We start from the raw sequence: 26,750 nt of genomic DNA, 5'->3' as shown, positions 1-26,750 counted from the left end.
CAGAAACCTATATAAGTCAGAGACAGAACTATATCAGCACTATAGCAATAGGTTCCCACCGCTGATCTTTCCTACTGAGGAAACAGAGGGTAGGATTTTCTTGTGTTCTTCGGGACTAAATGAGGGTCCTCAGCATTCACTTACCAGGAGCCAGCCCACAAGGCCTGTTTTCTGGGAAGTAACCTCCTAATTGTCCACCATCTAGCTTCCCATCCAGTTAAGGATGGCAAATACAACATTCTGGAAAATAATTACTAATTTTTAAATAGTCTAGACAATGCAATCCAGGCAGAAAGAGCTCCAATAATTTAAATTGTTAGATGTGATATTAAAATCTGATTTGCAATGATAAATGATTAAAATAAGTTAACATGTATGTTATATATCATGCCTGTTATCAGCAGAATAACTACTGTTCTCAACAATGGAATTGCATAAATTGAAAACTTCTTGTATAGTTCAATATTTAATGATTCAATGCACCACTGAGTACATTAATGAAAACTGTCCAGGGCTGGTGAATTCAGAATATCACAAGTGTTCTTGTCTCATTGCTTTACCTTATCCCTAAAATGGTTTGAAAGTTGTCCAGTGTGTATATTTTAGTAAAGATGATTATAACAATTAGATCTCTTTGGGCTACATCTGTTCCTCATGAAATCTGTCATGAAGGACAATTTTTTTCTCTTCCTGGTGCAAGTCCTGTAAGTAGGTGTTCCTTCATCAAACTCTGCATGGTACAGCCAAAACGCCACCTGCTGGATCTGAATCAAAATAATCAGGAGTCAGAGGCAGATCTGCCCATGCCCGATGCTAGTGCTAGCTTTTCAACTACAATTAAAATTTATATTTTTCCCAATTCCTGCATGTTTTCATAATATCGTTTTTCAAATATTTATTCAGACTGCTTCTAAATGCTTAAATTTCTGCCTCAATAATTTATAATGCAGGTTATAATAACCATATGCGTGAAAATATTTGTATTCATGTTCCTACATTCTTGCAGTGCAGAACTTGACTTTAAACCTGTTGTTTGTAATGAAGCTCGTGAGTGAAAGCAATTGCTTGTGTAGCCATGTGATGCCCACTACATTTATCCCTTCATGGGTTTCACATAAAACTCAACCGGTTACCATCCAAATGAAGCAATGAACCTGAGACTTCTCACTATTGTAACAGCCATGTCTCTAGCCTACTCTGTATGTAAGGCCTGTAAGTTTACAGTTCAGTCCATTGCTTCTTTTGTCAGCAACAAAAAGATCTTCTCCAGCTTGAGACTGATTGATGTTTTCTCCTTTAATCCTACCAAGCATCACGGTCACCAATCTGGCTCCAATGGACTTTCCTTCTTTGTCAGGTGTTAGAGGATGCTTTTTTGATCTCTCATAATTTGGAAAGAACTCAGTCAGCTCTCCTTTTAATGCAAGTCTGTCCATAACCATTGTTCAGATTGTTCATAGGAGTAAATTGTTTAGATTGAGCACTCTTTTCATTTTAACGATTCTGTTGGGACAAACAGGGTGTGCTTCTACAGAATATCACTAAACTAGTCATTGATGTCATAAAAGATCTGAATGCAAGTGTGCTCATCAGATATATTCAGAAACCTCTTGCGTAAATGTTACAGCTTGTGAAGGACACAATGAAAATGATTTGCAAGCTACTGTTCTTTTTTTAAACGCTTAAGTCATGCACCCAAAATGAGGTTTGAGCAAGTCCACTGTACCTGACCTCTGGATAGCTGTCACCATAAGCCTCAGAGTTCCTTGAGAGCTATTTGATGAATATCTGTTCCATAGGTTTCGCAGATTTTACATAGCACAGCATTTTAAAGTAATTTGTTCATGGAATGTGGACGACACTGTCAGTGCCAGCAATTATAGCCCTGAGAAGCAAGTGATGAATCACCACCTTCCATTAGACCTAGATTCATGTCCAGGGTAATCATTGCTGTCTTAGAGTGGAAGAGCTCATGACCCCAATTGCTCACCTCACACTGGGGTTTGAACCCTTCAGCTATAATGGTGGAGGAAGTGAATACTTAGGAGGTGGATGGTGTGCTCATCAAGCAGGCAACTTTGTTCCACTGAAATTTCTTGAGTGATATTGTAACTGCTCTTCGAGCTGTTGTACCTACACTAAGTCGAGTGTATTCCATCACACTTTTGACTTGTCCTATATCGATAGTGGAAAGGCTTCAGGGCTTTGAAATGAGTTACTCATCACAGAATCATTAGCTTCTAATCTGCTCTTGTAGCCTCAGTATTATGTGGTTGGATCACTTATGTTTCTGGTTAAAACTTTGGATGCAATGTGCTAGCCTTTATGATAACTAAGACAATCAAGTTCTGTTAATGGAACCTGGAAATGTTCTTGTCAAGCACAATTGGATTACTGAATAAACTCTAGATTCACAGCAAAAAGAGTTTCTTGAGTGAGATAGCACAGAGTGCATACTTTCCATGGACTTGGAACTTAGCTGGATTTTATTGCAGGAAGAAGATTTGTTTATAAAAAGCTAAATTTACACAGTCATACTACATTTCTTGATGACAACATTTTAATTTATTTGATTAATACCCACATATAATTTCTGAAATTCATTAGGTGCAAGCTAACATTATTGAGACTTTGTCATTGTTATGTGCTTGACTGAGATCTCACAAAACTTCTGGAGCATCACACCAGTTGTACATTTTGTAGGACTGTGGAGATCTGTTTCTCGTGAGGTTCCAATGGGATGCTTGCTGATTGTGATGTATGTTATTGATTTGGAATTAATTGTAGGCAGTACGATCAAGAGATTTGCAGATGAAATGAAATTGGGCAGAGTAATAAACAGTGAGGAGGATAGATAGGTGTAATCTCTGGGAGTAAAGCCACAAACTGCTCATGGAGGCAGAGCTGTAATAAAAAGAATTAAACTCAGAAAATTGTGTGGTATTACACTTGGGGTGGGCTAACATAGCATGAGATTCATCACTATGAATAGTAGGGCACTAGAAAGTACGGAAGATCAAAGGGACTTTGTGCTTATCCACAGATCCATGAAGGTAGCAGGGCGGAAAGATAAGGTAGTTAAAATGCACTCTGCTTTAAATCTGCCGTTCACTCTTTCACTCAAACCCAACTTGCTGGATCGGAAAGAGGGGGGCTGAGCAATCTTGATCTCATTCCAGGTGCCACATCCCCTCAATGGTTAAATAAGGGAAGTGCTATTGTGACCAACAGGGAGGAGGGGCAGCAGATAGGCACAAAGAAATTGCCCTCTCTCCAGAGGTGGCCTGCTCTGCCAACTCCCCGCTGCTAGGGGCCCAACTGACTCCATCTGCTCAGACTGTAGAGTATTCACCTGCATCTGTCTGAGAGACCCCCAGCAGACTGAAGCCCTTCAGCACAGGGCCAGCTGCTAAACTCACCAGTGGCAAAGCAGGAAAGGAGTTTGCAGACTTTCAGCAGAATAGCTGTGGCTGCTGTGGGAGCCCCTAGCAGTCGTGGTTGGAAGCAAAAGATTGAAGAATATTGAATGAATTTTGGGTTGAATGATGTAGATATTTTGTAAAGCATTTACTTGTAGGTACATATGTTTTCAAAATCCTTTGGTCTCAGTCAATCACTTTATATCTCTAAGAGTTTCTCACTCCCTTCTGGAATACTGAGAGGGGTGATGGTCACTCTGAATATGCTCATACACTCCCAGTTAAGGATTACAAAGAGTGATGATGTCCTTATGGACAGATCTCATCCGGGAGGAGCATAGTCTCTAGCACGCAGGAACTTAAATTACATGGATGTTTTGCTGAAGTCAATCAGCACGCTGTAGCCTGTTTACATCTCCCTGATAGATAAATATCCCTTACAAACAAAGGTCTGTGTGTAATGAACATAGACTGCATGTAAACTGCTGACAAGGATCTTTGCCTCCTCACTCTCCACAGGAGTCATACCGGAGGATTGGAAGGAGGCGAATGTTGTTCCACTTTTCAAGAAGGAGAATAGGGTAATCCCTGCCAATCACAGGCCAGTCAGTCTTACGTCTGTGGTCAGCAAAGTTGTGGAAAGCATTCTGAGGGATAGGATTTATGACTATTTGGCAAAGCATTGTGTGATTAAAGGCAGTCAGCATGGCTTTGTGAGGGGCAGGTCTTGCCTCACAAATCTTATTGAGTTCTTTGAGGAGATGTCAAGACAAGTCGACGATGGTCGAGCAGTGGATGTGATTGATATGGATTTCAGCAAGGCATTTGATAGGGTCCTCCATGGTAAGCTCATTCATAAAGTCGGGAAGTATGGGATATAGGGAGATTTGGCTATCTTGGATTCAGAATTGGCTGGCTGACAGAAGGCAGAGAGTAGTTGTAGATGGAAAGTATTCTGCCTGGAGGTCAGTGTTAAGTGAGATCCCGCAGGGCTCTGTTCTTGGGCCTCTGCTCTTTGTAGTTTTATAAATGACTTGGATGAGGAGGTTGAGGGGTGGGTTAGTAAATCTGCAGATGACACAAAGGTTGGAGGTGTCATCGATAGTATAGAGGGCTACTGCAGGCTGCAGCGCGATACAGACAGAATGCAGAGCTGGGCTGAGAAATGGCAGATGGGGTTCAACCTGGATAAATGCGAAGTGATACATTTTGGAAGGTCAAACTCGAATGCTGAATATAGGATTCAAGACAGGATTCTTGGCGGTGTGCAGGAACAGAGGGATATGGGTATGCAAGTACATAGATCCCTCAAAATTGCCACCCAAGTGGATAGGGTTGTTAAGAAAGCATATGGTGTTTTGTCTTTCATTAACAGGGGTATCGAGTTTAAGAGCCGCGAGGTTTTGCTGCAGCTCTACAAGTCCCTGGTGAGACCACACTTGGAATATTGTGTCCAGTTCTGGCCGCCCTACTATAGGAAAGATACAGAGGCTTTGCAGAGGGTGCAAAGAAGGTTTACCAGGATGCTGCCTGGACTGGAGGACTTGCCTTATGAAGAAAGGTTGAATAAACTCTGATTTTTCTCTCTGGAGAGAAGGAGGAAGAGAGGAGACCTGATAGAGTTGTACAAAATAATGAGTGGAATAGATAGAGTCAATAGCCAGAGACTTTTCCCCAGGGCAGGATTGACTGGTATGAGGAGTCATAGTTTGAAGATATTAGGAGGAAGGTATAAAGGAGACATTAGAGGTAGGTTCTTTACGCAAAGAGTTGTGAATGCATGGAATGCGTTGCCAGCTGAGATGGTGGAAGCAGAGTCATTGGGGACATTTAAGCGACTGCTGGACATACACATGGATAGCAATGAGTTGAGGGGTGCATCGGTTAGGTTACTATATTTTACATTAGGATTAAGTCTCGGCACAACATCTTGGGCCAAAGGGCCTGTTCTGTGCTGTACTTTTCTATGTTCTATGTTCTAAATCAGAGAACTCTATGCAAACACTCCAGCTATCAAATTGAATAAAAGTTTATTGGTGCAAAGAAAACAAAGAACTGTACAATATGTGGCAAACAGGGCAACATTATGTTCCCGCCATCATTAAACAAGCATCTGTTGAGAGCAGCATGTGTTTTGGTACAACAAACAAGGGTAGGGCTTATACAATTAATGGTAGGACCCTGGGTCGTGTTGTAGAATAGACAGACCTAGGGGTGCGGGTACATAATTCTTTGAAGTTTGTGTCACATATAGATAAGGGGGAGTACAGGACATTGGTGAGTCCTTGTCTGGAATACTGTGTCCAGTACTGGTTGCCCAGTTATAGGTTGGATATTATCAAGCTGGAGAGGATTCAGAAGAGATTTAACACAATGTTGCTGGGTATGTAAGATTTGAGTTATAAAGAAAGGCTGGGACTTTTTTCACTGGAGCTTAGGAGGCTGAGAGGGGATCTGGTAGAAGTTTATAAAATAATGACAGGTATACATAGAGTTAATAGTAGTTGTCTTTTCTGTAGGATGGGGGATTTCAAGACTGGGGGGGAATTTTGTTAAGGTGCGAAGGGAGAGATTTAAAAAAGACCAGTCAAATTCTTTACACAGATGGTTCGCTGAATTTCCTGAGAAAAAGGTGAATGCGGGGACAATTACAACATTTAAAAGACATTTGGATAGATACATAAGTAGGAAAGGCTTGGAGGGATATGGACCAGGAGCAGGCAGATGAGTCTAGTTTAGTTTGGGATTATTTCGGCATGGACTTGTTGGACCAAAGGGTCTGTTTCTGTGATGTATGACTCTACGTATGCTTCAAAACTAGCCAATACTTCTGTGTGTCCATACATTTTCAAGCAAAGTCAATAGTTATCAAGTGTTGCTACTATCAGGTTCCTTAAGGTCTCTCTGCTTTGCCTCACTACTGACCTGGCCTCCTCAGCATCAGAATGCTTTCTTTCAGCATCACCATCAGACTCTTGTTCCTTCTTGTCTGAGGAGTCAGGTGGTTGCCTCATCTCTCCCTCATCCAGGTTCTTACCCCATCACTGAGCTAGGCTGTACAGGGTGCAGGATGCACTCGCTATATTGGAGACTGTGTCCACCAAGTACTGGAGTACTCCTTTTGAGCTGTCCGGGTATTGGATGTGCTGTCTGTTCAATGGTGAGACTGCTGTGCTGCTGTTTGCCATCAGTATCAAAGCTGTACACTGGGGTCATTCGTCATGCATTTCGGATATATCCCTTGTCACCAGTGAGCCAATCCTAGAGTTGATGCAAGGGAGAGAACATTTGAGAAACCAGGAATCTGTGTAGAATGTCAGCATTATGATGGCTCCCTGGATTATGGGTACACATCTACAGGAATTGTTAGCAAGGAACTGGATTGTCACAAAGGAACTGGACACTGAGGGAGTGATATTCCTTCCTGTCCAGGAATCTAGCTGGATGATGCCATGGAACTGAGTGCCACATGTACACAGTCAATGGCCCCTTGTTCCCAAGGGAACACAATCCAACTGCAAATCCCATGGCTCGGGCAAGTAGGTTTTCTGTTGTCCGTGGTGAGCTCAATAAACTGCATTGCTTTCCTGTAAAGGGAACCAGAGAGCTCACAAACTGGGACTGCAATTGGGAGGTGCCATTCTTGTTCCCAATTGAAGTTTGAAGGGAACCAATGGCTAAGACGTTCAATGTTAGTCTGATCTTCAACAACACAGGCATGGCACTGTCTCACAGGTTGCCCAGCTGCAAATCTGCCTGCAGGAGATGGCAGAAGTGGGTGAGCTTCTCTAGTCATGCAAGCCTATCTCCTGCACTAACTGTCACTCATCGGGAGGCAGGCAGAATGCCTTAGCTCCATTCTGTGCAAACTGGTTGACAGAGCTGGAGAGTCAGGATCCCCTCTTAACGCACGTGTGCTCACCCACAGCTACTGTCCAATGAGCCTCATGTTTCTGATTTGCTATCATTTCCATTTCCATTCCCTTCTTCTGCTTCTCCTTCTCTGTCTTCTCAGTTTTGTTTTATGAATTCTAAGACAGCTTCTGGGTTCATAGAAACATAGAAAATGGGAGTAAGAGCAGATCTTTCAGTATATACAGCTCACTCTGCCATTTAATATAATCATGGTTGATCTTCTATCTCGATGCCATACTCCTGTCCTCTCCCCATACCCTATAATTCATTTACCTTCTAGAAATTTCTCCATTCCTTTCTTGAAATTATTCAATGACCTGGTTCCTGCAACCACCACTGTGGTAGAGAATTCCACTTGTTTAACACTGTCTGAGTGAAGAAAGTTCTCCTCATCTCAGTCCAAAATGGTTTCTTCTTTACCTTTAGACTGTGACCCCTTATTCTGCCACCCCTCCCCTCTCCAGAGGCCAAGGGGAATATCTTCTGTGCTTCCAGTTTGATCAGTCCTGTCTGAATTTTATGTTTCAATGAGATCACCCCTCAGTCTTTTAAATTAAATGAATATAAGCCTAGTCAATTTAATCTCTCCTCAAAATTTCAGTGGTTCCAACACCTGCCATAGAATTACTGTTCATGAAGATAGAGCAGGAATGAGGTGTGTATTAACATTTATCATCTCAACATTGAGAATATTTGCAAAATCAGTTGGTACAAGATGATGCAGGTGACCCTTGAACTCCTGTCCTTCACCCTCTACCCCCTACATTTTGTGTATACTTCCTCACCTCCCCCATCCCAGATATTCCTGCTGTTCAGGTATGGCATCTCCTTATTGCCGAAAGGTCATTAAGAGCCAACCACATTGTTATCAATCTGGAGTTACATGGAAGCCAAGCCATGTAAGGACAGCAATTTCCTTCCCTGAAGGGCATTAGTAAACCAGATTGGTTAATACAACAATCAACAGTTGTTAAGTGGTCATCATTGACCTAGTTTTTTAATTCCAGATTTTCATTTAACTCAAATTTCAATATTTGCTGTGGTGAGATGCAAACTCACATCCTCAGAACCTCCACCTGGGAATTTGGCATTATTAGGCCAGTGACATTACCACTATGCCACTGCCTGCAGGTTTACTGAAGTCAGCCAGTGTGACAACCCCACTTGGGTGGGCAGCAGTGTCCATTGAGCCCTGACATAATAATTATTTAAGGGCAAGATGGCAGACATCATATGAATGAGGCTCCTCATAACCTGACAAACATAGGGAAGCTTCAGCCCTAATACTGTAGATATTCACACAAATAAACAGCTTTTTGCTGAGGCATCCAAGTTATTTGAGAAGTTTTTACTCACCAGCGGTTGGAGGACATTGTCAACTCTGCTGGGTACACCGTTCATATATTACTGCGTGTTTTTCAACAAAAATCTTCAGGCAGGCACAGAAGATCTGACTGTGAGTCCAAACTGTAGCTGAGTGCTGTTGGCTGTTTTATGATCTTATGTTTTGAGATTGTTAAATCTTAAGGTACTAAGAGCCATATAAGGCATTATCCTAAGGCACAAGAGTGTCATAAGGCTCCAAGCTTGCTTACGTTGCATTCATCCTATTTTCTATAAATAAATTTTAACTCATAAAACTACAAATTACACACTAAAACTAAACAGAATATTCTAAAACACGTGAGCCATGTGCTATTCACATAGCTATTCCCAAGTGTTAATACAGGAATACACACTGACAGTGTGTATAAGACTGCAATCATATATGGAACTCTAACTATATATTCACCACTTACAGAAATAAACTTCCAGCATTTTATAACATAATGCTGAGGTTTATACACTTCTTCGGTTTTTTTTTTAATTGCAATATTTTGCTTTTCAATCGTCTTTTGTGAACTAACACAGATTTTGTGCTGTCAGCAGTCACTATGGTGACCAACTGACATTTACGTTGAAAGATTAGTAGATTTGGATGTCACTTAAAATAGATTTCAATTTCGAACGCAGAAATGGCAGTTATTCTATAATATTCAAAGCACAGGGCATTCACATTTTGCTGTATCAATAGATTACATCAGGGGAAGATAGTGAACTGCACTTCGTTGATAATTTTTAAATGTAATTTAGGTTTAAATTTTAACTGTGATTGTGGCCTCTGCAATTGAATAGCTGAAACCAGTTTTTAAAAAATTCTTGTATCTAAAGGTCAGGTTTGCCTCAGTATGTGTCTTCAAGGTTGCATTGTAAATATCTGTACATAATAAATGTATATTTATATTTATTCTGTACAGATATTTATATGTATATATATTTATACATTTATATTTACTGCTATATTTGATACCTACGGCTGATTGATTTTTTTTTATCAAGAACAAATTTTCTCCTTTAGGTAAAAGTGGCATTGCTGCAGATAGAGCTACAAAGTTAATTTATGAGTTACAGTCTAAACAAAATGACAATGGGTACACATTGTTATATCCTGAGATACCTGATAAACTGCATGCATTAATCTGGATTCACACGATGTTGAAAGGTGTAGCCTAGAAATTCTGACTGATTGAGTTTAGATTAGATTACTTACAGTGTGGAAACAGGCCCTTCGGCCCAACAAGTCCACACCAACCCACCGAAGCACAACCCACGCATTCCCCTACATTTACCCCTTTACCTAACACTACGGGCAATTTAGCTTGGCCAATTCCCTAACCTGCACATCTTTGGACTGTGGGAGGAAACCGGAGCTCCCGGAGGAAACCCACGCAGACATGGGGAGAATGTGCAAACTCCATACAGTCAGTCGCCTGAGTCGGTAATTGAACCCGGGTCTCTGGCGCTGTGAGGCAGCAGTGCCACTGTGCCACCGTGCCGCCCCATAAACTAATGGTGTACGGGTAAATTAAATAGCTAGTCTGCACATTGGATGCAATGAGCAAAAGTAGCTAACTGTTGCCACTGTTAAGGTACCCCAGATGTGATAGGTAAAATCAGAGAGAACCTGTGGAACTAGACTTTCAGCACTGACTCCCAGTCACGAAAAATGAAATTACATTGAATTGGAACCTCAGAAATACCAATAACTCAGAGAAGCAAGTAGTTGCTCAGATGAAAAAGAATAGATCAGAATAAAGTAATACTGCAGCCATAGATTACTCAATGGCAAAAGTGATTGAGCATGACAGGAATATCAAATGTTTTGCTGCTTCCCAGGTATTAAGGTTTGGACTCGATGAAGTCAGTCACATAAAATCCTGTGATGGGAAAGGAAGAAACTATTGGTCACTTATGTAACCTTCTTAACATTCACTGAGATTTATTGTGAGGTGAATGTTGGAGAAAATTCATTTGTGTCCTTCAGGCATCTGTTCCGGAACATTAATGGTAGAATTTTGTAAGGGCCTGAAAAATGTCAGCTGTGGCAAGCAATATTACATCTCAGTCACGCCGCCAGTAAATCAGACAGTAAAACAGAACCTCTTTGCCTTAAAAATCAGAGATAGTGCAAGTATCTGTCAAAATTCATTTTGTCTATTAGAAACTGGGATGATGCCAGATATTCAAATAAAAACACAGCTACACCAGAAAATCTGAAACAAAAAGCAGTGAGTCTTGCAAATAATCAGTGGGCTGACAGAATCTAAAAGAAAAAGATCAATGTTTTAGCTGTCAAGTATTTGTGGCTATTGTAACCGTAATTCCATAAAATAATAATGGGGATTAATTATATCTTGGAATAAGCTCCATAATTATTTGATCATGTTGTATTTATACTGAAGTCTGCTTTCCTCAAAGCATTCTTTGTTAGTGCTCAGCTTCAGACATGATTGATTTGTTATTGTTACATCACTCAGTTATTGACTGCTTTGTTTGTTCATGTTAGTGAAGAGATTACCCAGGAATTGGCTTTGATAACCCAAAGATAAATGCTGAATACCACAGCAATCTGCCAGAAAATGCCCTATCATTTTATGTCTCTTGCTTTTGTTATCAGATGGTGTATGGATTTGCTGCAACTTAAAGCAATTGAATGCCACAAAAGGGAAAGAAAATATTACATAAGCTTTCTAACAATGATTCATTTTAACACAATGAAGAATCCATTTTGCAACTGCATTCGAATTGAGTCAGCCAAAACAAGTTTTCTTCAACTAAAAAGTGATCATTGTCAGGTGTGGAAAGGCGTATGATTTGTTGCAGCTTGACGTCTTGATCTGTATGAATTTTGAACAAAAAGTTTGGAAGTTCAAATCTGAGACCATCTCCAGGTCAGACCTCCTGCTTTACGGGAAGTTCTAACTCTTAGCTGTGTTTCGATGTGAACAAGATGAGATGTTCAGTGTAAAGGTGTGGAGTAAACTTACATTGCTTCCTAAAAACTTCCTGCCATCTGATCATGAAGAGCAATTGATGAAGTACTCTATTAGCAATTATAAGTCTGAACAATTCACTCTTCAGGACTGGTGGATATTTTGCAAAAATGAATTAGACATTACAAAGGACAAAATATATAACCATTGGCATTTGGTTTGAATAAAAACATTTTCAAAGACAGAAGGGTTAACCTTACCTTATTTTGGCAAAAGTATAATTTTTGTTGAGTTCTGTAGCACCAAGTCAATCTCTGTCAGCTTGGATCTGCCCTTAACAACATTTGCCCGAAATATGGCAAACAAGGTGAAATTAGTGCCTTGACCTCGAGATCCTGCTGGTTGGGGTAGTGTGAAGGGTGGAAGTCTTCTTCTCACAGAGGAGGCTACAACACCAGACTCTGCCAACCTGGTCTGAGATGCTACCCAGGTCAGTGCAGTCTCAGCCATCTGAAGGAATGCACAGTAATATAGGAAGGAGGTCAATGACCTCCATTTCACTGGGGTAAGTGCCACAATCTTTTTCTGTTAGTGAACACTCACTCTATCTATGCTATTGCACCTACCTCCCACCTTGCTTCACCACTCTCACTAATGCCTGCAACACCTTCCCTCAATCCCTTTTACTCACCCAATTCCCCCTCACCACTAACCCTTTATGGTCTCTGTATTGCCAACTCACTCACTCAGGACGTCTCAGCACTGTTCCCCTTTATGAACTAGCACTAACAGTTGTGTCACCCACTTTTATGTCACTTAATTCCTCCCTTTGTCTCATACCAGGAGAAGACAGCACATAATAGGGCAGAAATAGTGAAGACGGTTGAGGGGATTAGTGACATTCTGGCTATTGGCCTCTCCAAGGAGAGGATCCTGAGCTTGATCGTCTAAAGCAGCTGGACTTGATATCAAAATTTGCCTTTGATTCATTATGCTGGGACCTGTTGACTGAGGAGCATCTCCCTCGTCTTGGCTGAGGACAGATCCCCTTAGATTTTGAGACATGACCATATGCTTGAAGCACATGCAGTGTGTTTGTTGTGTGCGCAGTTGGTACATGGTGCTGGTGTAAGACCAACATGGCACAGTGCCATACAGCAAACTGTCCCCCCTTGACTGCTGTCTACTCTACTACAAGCATTACTAGCTGCCAGGCTTTGTATTTGTGCCTGTTAGTCCTGGCTTAGGAGGAAAAGTGCAAAAAAGCAAGACAAGACAAGGAAAGACAGGAATGCTGTGACTATCTACGTGGAGTGTTGTGAGTGAGCATTCAGAAAGCAAGCAGCTCTTAGATACATCCAAGTGTAATTCATGAGCTTATCCCTATGAGCAAGGTTTCCTTGCAGATGCACTGCAATGAGAGGGGCCAGTGCACTCAAAGTATATTGCATTGGAGGGTAGAAGCATCTTTTAAGTGCATCAGAAATGTGCCTTGATGATGTGGAAGGGTTGGCATATGTGGATGTGGGGTGCACGTGTCTGCTGCTGTGCAGTGTGCCCTGAAATGTTGGTGCTGGCTTCCAAGTTGACAGTCCAGAGTGTTAAGTGGTAAGATAAATTCACTAGGTAATTACCTTGACTTCCATGTGCAAATTCTTAGCATTTAGTTTCTATTCAACAGGTGGTAGGATGGGAGCCTGCATATTAATGAGAAGTGATAGACTGAGATATTAAAGGCTTGTAAGAAAAACACTGCTACAGTAATCATGGGGTCTTCAAGATGCAGATGGATTGAGAATATTAGGTTGTTAGCAGATCCCAAGAAAAGGAATTTATGGAAGGTTTGTGAGATGATTTTTCTGAACTGCTTGTGGTAGAGTCCATTAGGGAAAAGGCAAGTCTGTATTTGGTGATATGGAAAGAGACTGACTTAAATCGTGAGCTTGAGGTGAAGGAACCCCTAGGCAGCAGTGACCATAATATGATAGAATTCACTCTGCAGTTTGAGGGAGAAACTGGAATTAGCTGTAATGGTATTACAATTTAGTAAAGGTAAATACAAAGACATGAGGGAGGAACTGGCCAGAACTGATTGGAACATCGGTAGAGCAGCAATGGCAGGACTTTCTAGGGGAACTTGAGAGACACAGCAGAAATTCATCCCAAGGAAGAAACATGCTAAAGGGGAGGGTCAGTAAGCATGGCTGGCGTGGGAGGTTAGGGACAACATAAAAGCAAAAGAAAAAGCATGCAATGTGGTAAAGATTAGTGGGAAGTCTTTTAAAATACCATTAGAAGACAGCTAAAAAAAATCAAGGAAGAGAAGATGAAATATGAGGGTAAGCTAGCGAGTGTTGTGAAACAGGATTGTAAGATTTTTTTAGAGATATATAAAAGGTAAAAAAGTCAAAAGTTGACATTGGACCATAAGGAAATGAGGCCGGAGAAGTAGTAATAGAGAATAAAGAAATGGCACAGATACTAAATAGGTACTTTGCATCAGTCTTCACGTTGGAATACACAAGTAGTATACTAGAACTTAAAGAGAGTCAGGAGGCAGAGGTTAATGTAGTGGCCATCATTACAGAGAAAGTGCTGGGAAAGTTGAAAGTCAATAAATTACCAGGACCAGATGGACTACACCTTATGATCTGAAAGAGGTAGCTGAGGAGATTATAGAGACATTGATGGTGATCTTTCAGGAATAGCTGGAGTCAGGGAGGCTCCCAGAGGACTGGAAAATGGGTAATGTAACCTCACTGTTTAAAAAGGAAGGGGAGTTCGTTAGCCTAACCTTGGTCACAGTAACACTTTAGAGACCATAACTAAGGATGAGATTTCAGAGAGTACATGCAAGTACTCTGGTAATATAGGGCTGAGTCAGCACTGCTTCACCAACAGGATAGTTTGAATTCTTTTAAAAGGTAATGAGCAAGTTAGACAAAGAAGAGTCAGTGGACACGATCTACTTGGATTCCAGAAAGCATTTGACAAGGTGCTGCATTGGAGTATAACAGCAAGGAATAGAAATTCAACAGGTTAATTTTGAGCAGTTGACAAAGAATGATAACAATGCCATCTAGTAATCAAAACATGCAATTACATCATGACCCGTAATCATTAATATAGAGGAATTGGATGGGAAATGTAGAAAAAGGAATATGTTGTAGTAACAACCAAGCATGAAAGTGTGACCAGAAATGATGACAGCAGGAAATTTGTGAGCAGGAAGCATATATTGTATGTAGGATTTGCAGTGTTGAAGTATTTTTAACGAGCTTTTATTCCTGGTGTCTCAACTTCGATATTATTATATAAAACAAAAGTTGTTAGAGAAATTCAGCAGGTCTGTAACATTTTTGGAGAGAAAGTAGAGTTAACGTTTCAGATCCAGTGACTGTTCTTCATAACTCTACAGATGCTGCCAGACCTGCTGAGTTTCTCCTGGATATGATGTTTGCTCTGCAAAGAAGGTTTATAGCAAAGTTTCTCAATAGCACAATCTTTTCTTCCATTTGTAACTTAATTTCCATTCACTATATTGTATTTGTATTAGCAATAGCAATCAATGTTATTATTGCTGTCATTGTTTTGCAGATCTTGTTAAATGTTGGGGATTTCTATGATTTAGCTTTATATATAACTTACTCTAATAAGCAATGTTACCCTTTGAACTTGCTCTTCCATTCAGTATAATCATGGCTGATCATCCAACTCAGTACCCTGTTCCCACTTACTCCCTATACCTTTTGATTCCTTTAGCCCTAAGAGCTATATCTAAAGCCTACTTGAAAACAGTCAATGTTTTAGCCTAAACCACTTTTGTGGCAGGCATTTCCATAGGCTCACCGCATTCTCTGGCTGAAGAAATCATCTGTCCTAAGTAGCCAACCAAGTATCTCTAAACTGGTGAGGTCTCATCAAAGCCCTTTACAGTTGCAGCAAGCCATCCCTGCTCCTGTTCTTGAATACTCCTGCTATGAAGGCCAACATAGTATTTGTCTTCTTCACAGCCTGCTGCACCTGCATGGTTAGTTCTAGCCACTGGTGTACAAGGAATCCCAAGTCGCCTCACCCTTTCTCAGTTTATCATTAATCAGATGATAATCTGCCTTCCTGCATTTTCTAACAAAATGATAGTCTCACATTTATCCACATGATACTTCATCTACCATGCATTTACCTACCTCCTCAACTTGTCCAAATCACACTGAATATCTCTACATCCTCCTCAGAGTTCACCCTCCCTCTCAGCTTTGTATCATTTGCAAACCTGGAGATATTGCATTCAGTTTCTTCATCCAAATCATTAATATATCATAAATAAATGGGCCCAAGCCTTGATCCCCGCAGTGCCCCACTGTGGAAAAGGACCTGTTTAGTATTAAAGCTCTGAAGAAGGGTCACTGGATCCAAAACGTTTAGTGGTGTCGATAGTAGTCATGATTCGGAGATGCCGGTGTTGGACTGGGGTGTACAAAGTTAAAAATCACACAACACCAGGTTATAGTCCAACAGCTTTAATTGGAAGCACTAGCTTTCGGAGCAACGCTCCTTCATCAGGTGATTGTCGCTCCGAAAGCTAGTGTGCTTCCAATTAAACCTGTTGGATTATAACCTGGTGTTGTGTGATTTTTAACTGGATCCAAAATGTTAACTCTGATTTCTCTCCACAGATGCTGCCAGATCTGCTGAGTTTTTCCAGCAATTTCAGTTTCTGAATTCTAGCATCCGCAGTTCTTTTGGCTTTCCGTTAATTCTTCCTGTTTGCCACCAATCCATGTCAGCACATGACCATAAATCTCATGCATTTCAATTTTATGTGCTAATCTCTTTATTTACATTTATCCCAAACCTACCAGCAATAGATTATTTTATAAACAGAAACACAAGTGTATGATAGGGTTATAATTTGTGTGTAAGTGTTCAGAGTTTTGTCAGGTGTCATTGGTTCATTTGCAAAGACTAATATTGTTTTACATAGACATCTTTTAAGACACTGCTTCATTAGACAGGGTTTCAGAAAAAGCTAAAGTGGCCTTTCTCCACAGTTGTAATTATGTCTGAAGTGATGCATTACACTTGGAAGCTTTCAAAATAAATCACGTCAACTATGGTAAAAGCAGGACAAACTGTAAAACTGATTGCTTCAGTAGCCAACTACTAAAGTGGCAGATGGTCTTCAAGAAATATTTTAAGGTTTTAGATATACCTAGTCAAGAGAGGTTGCTATGTTAATTTCCATGTAATTCCAGTTTTTAACCTCTTACAGCTATGGGCGTGGATGGAAGAGCTTCAAAAGGAGCTGTTGGAAGATGTTTGTGCTGACTCGGTGGATGCAGTGCAGGAACTTATCAAACAGTTTCAGCAGCAACAAACAGCAACGCTTGAGGCAACCTTGAATGTCATTAAGGAAGGGGAGGACCTAATTCAACAACTCAGGTGAGTACTGCCGATTACAGGTAAATATTGACAGAAATCAAATACATTCATTATCCTGAGCAATGTTTCATACATAACACAACCAGTAATGCAACAAACTGCCTTTACAGTATGCTTAATCATCCATAAGATATCAATTGAAATGGTATTGTAAAAATGTATTATTTTTAGATATAGTATTTATTTTACAACAGACTTCATTTATTCGTAACAAGCATGGGCAACCTTTTTGGTTCTGTAAATTTGTTTAGAGAAGTGTTAAACATTTTTTAACAGCTTATAACCTTTGACAGAAATCAGTGCGGATTAATCTACTTCTTGCCTTTGTTAGTGTATTGAGGTCAAATGTCAGATAATGCAAAAAAGTATGTTCTTTGTTGAACTTTTTTCAAGTAAGTGTTTTTTTTTATGCTTATCACACTGAATGAACGTTGAGTGCACCTTCATCAATCCTTTTCAGTTTTGTATATTTCAACAGTTGTAAGTGCCATTGAAAATTTGCAGCCACAGCTTTCTGCTACATGAATTGCTTTAATGTTAAACTTTCGGTTTGCCACAGGGACTCTGCAATTTCCAACAATAAAACCCCACACAATAGCTCCATCAGCCACATTGAAAGTGTTCTCCAGCAGCTCGATGAAGCCCAGGGACAGATGGAAGAGCTTTTCCATGAGCGAAAAATCAAGTTAGATATTTTCTTGCAGCTTAGGATTTTTGAGCAGTACACAATTGAGGTAAGTCTATGATTTACATAGCAGCATTGACCTTTAGCAAGCAGTTGGAGTACTTCCCTAGGGAGCTGTGACTGTTCCATCAGATCTTGAGTCTCCAGAGCTCAGCTGCTAACACATAAATTGTAGGGGAAAGACGTGGGTGGGGTAGGGATACTGGAGTCAGAATGAGGGCGAACGAAAAATGAGGAAGAATAGAAAATAGAAAATAGAAAATAGAAAATTGAGTAGAAAATAGGATGACATTTTGATTTTATTTTTGTGAGTAAACATCTCTTGTTGCTGCAGGAACTAGAATTGCCCTGTATCATCATATTTAGTGTCAGACTCCTGTCATAAGTTTGATAGTATGAAATAAAAATGCTGCCTTCTTTAAGGTGGAAACATTGACTGGAAATCTTTATAAAGTTTTAGGTCTTCTAAAGATACTGGCCAATTATTGCCTTTCATTTACAACAAATTGCACAATGTTGGATAAGAGGCACTTATTAACTGGAACTTATAAATTACCTGTACTTACAATTTATGAGGAAAGATAGAGATCAGTAAAAATAATGATTATTGTTCTATAGTAGTAACAGTAGTAGTTGTAGTTTCTGTAGTAATGGTTAGATTTTACATGGAAATCAACCTCTGTTTCTCCATATAATAGGTGTGGATAAATGGTTAGGATTGTCAATATTTCTCAGTTTGTAATTTTAAGAATGTGAGAGTCTGCTACGACTCCATGAGTTAAGGAAGTTGTCAGAGGGAAGCTAGGAAGTGTAGATTAGTCACCTGAACTTCTGTTGGTGAGAAATTAGCAATCCATAGTGATGGCTAGAATGGCGGAACACCTTGAAAATTTCAGCTGATCAGAAAAGTTGTACCTAACAGAATTAATTAAATGTTTTGAAAAGGTGACTATATAAGAAATTAGGGTGACTATTTGGACCATCACATCTGTGACAGATCTTTGAAAGAGCCAAGGTTTCTCAACCACTCGATGATCGATGTGTTCTCAGATTGCATTTACAACAGACATTGCTGGATCGGTCACAATTTCCTTCTCCACCACCTCACCCCCAAACCCCCAACAACAAATACCATATGTTAACCACTAATTATAACATCTTTTCCTGTCATTGTCACAGGTTGAACTGGACTGTTTGCAACTTCAGTTTCATTTTTAGCTTTGTCTGATAGGTTGTTCATTGAAATGACAGTCTATTTCCACCTCTATAACCTCATCCGGCAGAACAGCTGCCTGTCTCCATGCCATTGTCAGCTCTGGTATTCTCCTGGTCAGCCTGCCATTCTGTAATCCCTGTTAGCAGCAACTTGTCCAATGCTGTCCATCCTGTTCCAAATCTGAATCACCCAACAAATGATACCTTAAAGTACCATGCAGGCTATCTAACATGGAGGTCTGAGCCTCAATATCCCAAGAGTTTTGGAGTTCCCTGTACTAGCACAATGTACTTAACCTTTACTGACCCTGTCAGGAACTCCTCCCCAACAGCCTATCCTGAGCACGAAAAACAGGAATTCCTGAATTACAACTATCTAGGGAAAGAGAGATAGTGAGGACTGCAGATGCTGGTGAAGTCAGAGTCGATAAAGTGTAGTGCTGGAAAAAGCACAGCAGCACCTGAGGAACAAGAGAATGGATGTTTGAGGCTTAGCCCTTCATCAGCACACTTTATCAACTCTAAGGAAAGAGAAACTATTAGCCAGCACAATGTTTAGAGGGAGTTTGAACAGGATGGATAAGTGTTATTAAAATTTTTTGCTGACGTGAAGTCTAAGCTCTGACATTGACTAATTGAACTAAATGATCTTCATTATAAAGTGGAGGTTGACCCTCCTCTGAGAACTAAAACCAAAACACCTAAAGAGGACACCTGTCCCATAATCTATAAAAGGAATGTGAGAAGGGGTGTAATCTGTTTTTTCAACAACTTCTAGTGGTTAAATAAAATAAATACCTGACACTCACTTTAAAATCAACAAGTGGCAATTTATTTATCTAACTCTAATTAACTAGGCTATTAACAAACCAAATAAATCCTGAATAAAGCAAGATTCTAATGGTATACTGTTCCAATAAATATAAGTCACATCTATATTAAAAAACAACTAGAACTTAGTCCTTTGAAATGACAGCCAGGTTACATGTCTTCTGGAATGTTCTGTCAGGAGTACCTTCTCCGCCAATTCTTCTATCAAGGATATTAACTAGTTGGGTCATTTGTACCGTTATTATTTAGATTGTGCTTTCTCTAAGTCATAGAGGATACTATGAGAGCCAGTAATTCTCTCTCGATCACTGAAGGCCATTAGCTCTGGCAGATGGTAATTAGCTCTGGGGTCTTTGTCCAACTGCCCCTTCTTTTTATGCCCTTGATGACATATAAATATTCCTTACAATAGGATCAGTCCTGTGTTGTCAAAACCATTTTTCATAAATTTAATAGGTTTTTGGTATCTGAGTACCTCGTTCAAATTGATTGGCTAAATTCAAAAGCCTGTCATCTTGGTAAAAACTGCTGCTTGGCCTGCTAACTGTGTGGCCGTTTGATGCAAATGTTTCAATTCAGGTGTTGGCTGTGTACTTGGAAACTTTCAAGCTGCTGCTCACAGACATCCATTTTAAATCTCTAAACACAGAAAAAGTACATGATGTTTTAAAAGGGCCACACAATGCTTTCCCCGCTAGCACTTTACAGACACCAAACTCTAACTTCCTGCCTCCCAATCCTCAAGTGTTATACCCAATTTCACAATCCCTTTTTGTAACTTACATGTTTTTCTGTGGCGAGTTTCCATGCTTGTGTTGAATCGGCTGCATGCAACAGCTTCACAAACAAAAACAGAAATTGCTGGAAAAATCCAACAGGCCTGGCAGCATCTGTGGAGAGAAAGCAGAGTTAACATTTTGGGCCCAGTGACTAGGAGTTCTTTGGTTATTTTTCTTTAACAACTTTACAATCTTATTTCGTGAGCAATGTCAGCTGTGTTTTTTTTTAACTTGTTTTTGAAATCAGGTTACCTTACTTGAATTTACACCTTATTGTAAAAGTACACGCCCATTGGCAGGGAACTATACAAAAGGAGAGGCACTGCTTAAACTTTTCAAATGGTTTTGTTTATTTACAGAACATAAAGCTATTTCCCTTTCTCTATACATCAGAGTAATTAGGACTTTCACATCAATCTTTAACATAATGCTTCATTTTATCACCCATTTCTCATCACTCGTCCATATCTGTACTACTTTATTAGGTAACAGCAGAGTTAGATGCCTGGAATGAAGATCTGCTTCATCAAATGAATGATTTTAATACAGAAGATCTGACTTTAGCTGAACAGCGACTGCAGCGACACACAGAGCGCAAACTGGCCATGAACAACATGACATTTGATGTCATTCAGCAGGGCCAAGATTTACATCAGTATATCATGGAAGTGCAAGCCTCAGGTAATGTAGAAGCTTAGTTCCTTATACCACTTCTTGCAGCCTGTTCTATAATTTAGTGTGGAACTTTGTGAATTAGGTTCATCCCTCCAGTGCTGTAGTTCTGCCATTACTGAACAGGCAGCCTTTCAGTGAACTCATTGATAAAAGGCCTGGCAGCGGGTCACTTCATAACTCGGCTCGTGCACAGGAGATGGAGAGAAATCCGTAAATGGAACAGATTCCTGGAGGATCCCACCAGAAAGGAAGTTGATTTTTGGACTGAGCTATGCTCATGTAGTGTTATTCCGATGACTGCAGCTCAGCTGGTGGAAGGCTGCTGGAGGAGACTGCAGATGGTCTCTGAGGATAACCTTGTGCTGCTCTGGATGTCAAAGGCCTGATGTTGGGCTGCATCATTTTTACATGAGCGGGAACAGTTTGGGCAGACGGACAAGCAAAAATGTGGGCACTGGCAAAGTAGCTGTTGTGGGAAGATGAATGTTGCCAATGTGAGAAAGGATAGTAGATTCATGTTCCATTCGACCACTACCACTCCAACAGGAAGGCACCTCTGTAACCCGAGGAGTATGTTGGAGGACAGATTGCTGGACTCTGGTGACTAGCTATCTTTCATTCATTCATGAGATGTAGGTTTTTGTTGGTTGAGCCAGCATTTATTACCCATCCCTTAGGTAGGAGTGGTGATGAGCAACCCTTTTTTTACACAGCTGGAGACCACATGGTGTAGGAACAGGACCTACTTGGGTAATTTTCCACATTGTCAGGTAGATGGCAGCGTCGTGGCAGTACTGAAACAACTTGGCTGGGGGCATGGCAAATTCTCGGCTGGGAGTATAAGCCTTCATAATGTACTGCAAAATTTGCCAGATCCAGTAGCCTTTGCAATATCCAATGCCTTTAGCCATTTCTTGATATAACATGGTGTGAATCAAACCTTTTGAATAAAATTCAGGCACCAGTTCACTCTGTGTACAAACAACTAGCAAAAAAATTAAATCTCCCAGAATTGTATGCTAGTTACACATGGATTTGGCAGTCAGATCACAAAGCATAACTTATGGTATAGAGAAGTAACCAAATGGCACGATCATAAAATTGAGATTCAAGTGAAATTCAGGTGAAATTTAAATGAAGTAGATAATTAAAAGTGACAGAATAAGAGGTCAGCAATTTTTACAGTCCTTGGTAAATCTGTCGACATGCTTTACCAAGGCTGAAGCTAAATCCTGAAATGGCAATCACAAACACTTAATGAAAGGAATAGTCACAGAACCAGGTTTGGGGGTAAGTTAGTAGCTGGAATGCATTTAAATTGTTTCTAAAAAATGAAGAAGCAGTGCTCCGAAAGTTAGTGCTTCCAGATACATCTGTTGGATTATAACCTGGTGTTGTGTGATTTTTAAACTTATGGCAAGAAGAGTAATCTTATTTGTCACTCTTTAACATCATCCATGAAAGTCAGCATTATTTTGTGTCTGGAAAGTAGTAGAAGTAGGTATAAGGTCACAGTGAATCTTTAGTGATGGCAGTTTTGTGAGCGTGAAAGCAGTAGATACCCTTACAATAGATGGCACTGCTCGATAATTGACTCTCACTGGTCCAAACCTATGGAAGCACTTTTTTGCATTGTTCCCAAATAGGTGTGCCAGGGCCCACAAATAGAATTGGTATTTTCTTGGTAGTTGTAGTCAGTGATGTCATGTTTGTTGTTGATTACCTGAGAGTTTTCTTCTTCCTTAAAGCAGGAACTATATTACAATAAGTGAGGCACTCTCAACGAATCATTGTGAATTGAGATTAGAAGGACCTTCATATAGCATTGAGTCTGCTCCTTACATTTATATTTGAATGTGGAACGCTGCATCCACATGCACTAACCTTCCGAGAAAGAGTTTTGCTCAGTGGAGTTCAAATGCAACAGCTAACTATTATCCATGCTGTAATTAGAGAACCACAATTGACAGATCTCACATAATTCCACAATAGTGCTATATGAAAGTGATATTTCAGGGACATCTTGTCATTTCCAACCAGAAATGTATTTTTAGTTGAATACAAATTAATGAAAGGCTAACCAAATCTAATATAGCTAGTAGTACATTTAAATATCATTAGTTTTATTTACAAAACAAGTTCTAACCAAAAGTTATCCAATTTATTTAAGAAAGTGCAAACTTTTAGTTGTGCAGTTCGGTTTCTAAAGACATTATTTTCTATTGTTTGAAGTGGGAATGAGGATAGTATTACTTCAAAGTGATAGGTCTTGAGCATGAAAACATACACATTAAGAGCAAGAGTAAGCTATTTGACCTTTCAGCCTGTTCCACCCTTCAGTCAGTGCATAGCTGATTTGCTTGTGTTCCAAATTTCACATTTTTGTCTATCTTTGATAATCCTTGAATCCCCACTCTTTTGAACTCTAGAGGAGAAACCCAAACCAATCTTTCATTGTAAGGCATTCATTCCAGGTATCAATCTAGTAAAACTCTTTATATCCTTCTTTCAGTAAGGAGTCCAATAAATAAATGCAGTAACCTCCACATCATATTTGAGATGTGGTCTCACCAATGCCCTGTACAATTGAATTATAACTTTGTTACTTTTATGTTCAGCTCCTCTCAAAATAAAGGATTGTATTCCATTTGCTGCTGTATCATACAAACCTTTTGTGGCTCATACACTAGAATGTCTGGATCCTTCAGTACCTTGGAATTCTGCAGTTATTAGAGGAATACTTCTTTTATTCTTCCTGCCAAAATGAGCAACTTCACATTTTCCCATATCGTATTCCATCAATCAGATTTTTGCCCTCTCACTTAAACTATCTATATTGTTCTGTGTCTTTGTTACATCATATTCACAACACACTTACCTACTTATCTTTGTGTGATCTGAAAATTTAGCCATTATGTATTTACTCTCCTCATCTAAGTCATTGGTATGAGTTGTACAAAGTTGGAGGTGCAGCAGGAGCTCCAACTTCGTGCAATAACATTTTATGTGGAACCTTGTGAAATGCTATCTGGAGATCCAGTATAGTACATCATCTGTCTCCCTTTCATACACAGCACAATTTCCTGCTTTAAAGAATTCCAATAAATTGATAAAACAGGACTTTCATAAAACTGTGCTGATTCTTCATGGTTACCTTGATTTTTGCAAGTGCTCAGTTATAACCTTCTTAATGATCTATTCTGACTCAACTTCCACAACAGACGTTTAAAAATTGGCCTTTAGTTTCCTGTTTTCTGCGACTCTCCTTTCTTTAGTTGTAGAATTATTTTTAATATTTTCCATACCAATGGAACCTTTCCAGAATCTAACATTTCTGAATGAAGGCTGGGAGTTCTGTTCTAATACAGGGTAACCTTACTTTCTAATTCAACAATAATGAGTAGAATTCAGGTGCTGAGACGTGTGAAAAAGGCAGAGTTTTTCAAATAAGCTATGAAATGTGTTTATTTTAATCAGGAATTGAACTAACTTGTGATAAAGACATGGATCTAGGAACACAAGTGCAGGAACTGCTGGAGTTTCTTCATGATAAACAACAAGAGCTCGAGTTGAATGCTGACCAGACCCAAAAGCGCCTCGAGCAATGTTTACAGCTTCGTCACCTACAGGCAGAGGTTAAACAGGTAAAGGAGAAAATAATGTTTAAAGTGTAATCTGTGTTTTGAGTCCTTATTGTTTTTCATTTAAAACTGGAGGACAGAGTCCTTTTTTTTAATCAAAATCCCATACCCACAACCTAACCATGCATTATTCTTCAACCAAACTGACAGACAGGAATGTAGATCCCCAGTCTTTATTGGTGTGGAATTCGGTTATCAATTTACACAAAGTAAGAAAAAAAAGTAAACTAGTGGAAAATGTGGAACTTTCAGCAAGCGTTTAAAGAGAGAAATTTGAAATCCCTTCACTCCTGATTTAACATCACACTAAGAAAGCAACCTTTACAAGCGTTGATTCTCTTGCCTCACAGATTATTTTCAGCACTTAACTGTTAGCTGAGTGGACATACTTTATTGCACTCCAAAGAGCCAGTTAGTGATAGCTAGAACTGGAATCTATGTTTATATACTGTCCTATAGCATTCATTTACAGAGATATGCATTTCAAGCATGTACCTCCTAACTCAAAAAAACATGGTTTCAGTCTGTGTCGAATTATAGGGGTACAAATGAATCACTAATAAATCTGCACTGCCTGCACACAATTAAACATTATTAATAAATTCTGAGGAATGTTCACTGGACCTGAAACATTAACTCTTATTTTTCTTCATAGATGCTGCCAGACCTGCTGAGCTTTTCCAGCTAATTCTGTTTTAGTTCCTGATTTACAGCATCCACAGTTCTTTCTGTTTTTATAATTAATCAATAATGAACACCATATACAATTAGCACCTCTTCCCACTATGAGTGAGAATAAATGTGATTTATTTTACCAACTCCAATGAAGAACATTACACACCTTTATAATATCCTGTTTAGCAAACTTGAGGCTTTTAAATTTCTTTCTTGTGTCCCTGTATCTTTTTTTAAGAGTGTGAGGGTAACACTAAGATTAAATTACAGAAGAATCTTTCATAGCTAATTTTACTCATCAGTTTAGTTGCAAAACATTTTAGATATAGCCACATATTTCAGTTAGATTACCTTAAAGTTGTGAATGACACTGAATGGGAGCAAACTAATAGTGACTAAAGCTCAAGACAAATCACGGAGAGGTCACTCTATCAACTTCAGCTAAAATAAATGTCTTGTATTTTGAAATTGAGAGAAGTACTCGGCCAATATATGTTGAATAAATTAAATGTAGAAGATTCTTAATGCTGTGTGACATTGTATGATGAAAGAAATGAGTATGCTGAATGGAAAGTAATTCCAAAAGGCTTGATGTTACTTCACAAGTGGGAAGTGCTCCCTTATCTGGGCTCTCCCTTCTGTAATCAAATTTCTCAGGATTACTGCCTTCTGTCATTTATATCTTTGATGGTTGAATGCTGAACAATGTTGACTTAAATAATGATGGGCTTATACAAACATCAATGTTTTGTTTGAGTCCCACAAAACTTTCTAACTGATAGTAATGTCCATACATATTATAACATGGTATTCATGAAAATGATAACTAATTATACTTGATCATAATACAGAAGTAACTAATTGAATGTTTTTGTTTCTCCCAATATTTGTAAAATTTAAAGTAGGGCTATCATCACAATTGTGAAAGCTATGTTGATAATCCCTAATAATGTGGATAAATGCTGAACAATCAATGGTGTTTTCCTCTAGATACAGATTTTTGTGTTTAAAATGACTGAGTTGAATCTGTATAATATTGTAGCAGTAGTGGAATCTATACATTATTTCGGGACAAAGAGTAATCCTGACAATTCTATAACTTTGTCCTCTTCCTTTTCTTCTCAACAAAAGAACAGTTGAACCATCTGTCTCTGATCCCC

At 39.4% G+C, this 26,750-nt stretch overlaps 1 protein-coding gene across 6 annotated transcripts in view; it reads left to right on the top strand.

Moving 5' to 3' along the window:
- Positions 1-26,750, top strand: part of kalrna (kalirin RhoGEF kinase a) — a 753,406-nt gene that overhangs the window by 412,384 nt on the left and 314,272 nt on the right. For all 6 annotated transcript variants that reach the window (XR_011961692.1, XR_011961693.1, XM_072579334.1 and 3 more), the window contains 4 exons: positions 16,920-17,089; positions 17,649-17,823; positions 21,085-21,280; positions 24,752-24,918. Coding sequence is in view for 4 of the 6 variants with exons in the window: in XM_072579334.1 (XP_072435435.1) it covers positions 16,920-17,089; positions 17,649-17,823; positions 21,085-21,280; positions 24,752-24,918 (708 nt within the window). In the remaining 2 variants the exon portion in view is untranslated. The remainder of the gene's footprint in view (positions 1-16,919; positions 17,090-17,648; positions 17,824-21,084; positions 21,281-24,751; positions 24,919-26,750) is intronic.

The sequence above is a fragment of the Chiloscyllium punctatum genome, chromosome 10 (genome assembly GCF_047496795.1).
Source record: "Chiloscyllium punctatum isolate Juve2018m chromosome 10, sChiPun1.3, whole genome shotgun sequence".
NCBI classification, from domain to species: Eukaryota; Metazoa; Chordata; class Chondrichthyes; order Orectolobiformes; family Hemiscylliidae; genus Chiloscyllium; species Chiloscyllium punctatum.
The sequence above is the reverse complement of the archived record's forward strand: the minus strand, read 5'-3'. Positions and strand labels throughout refer to the sequence as shown.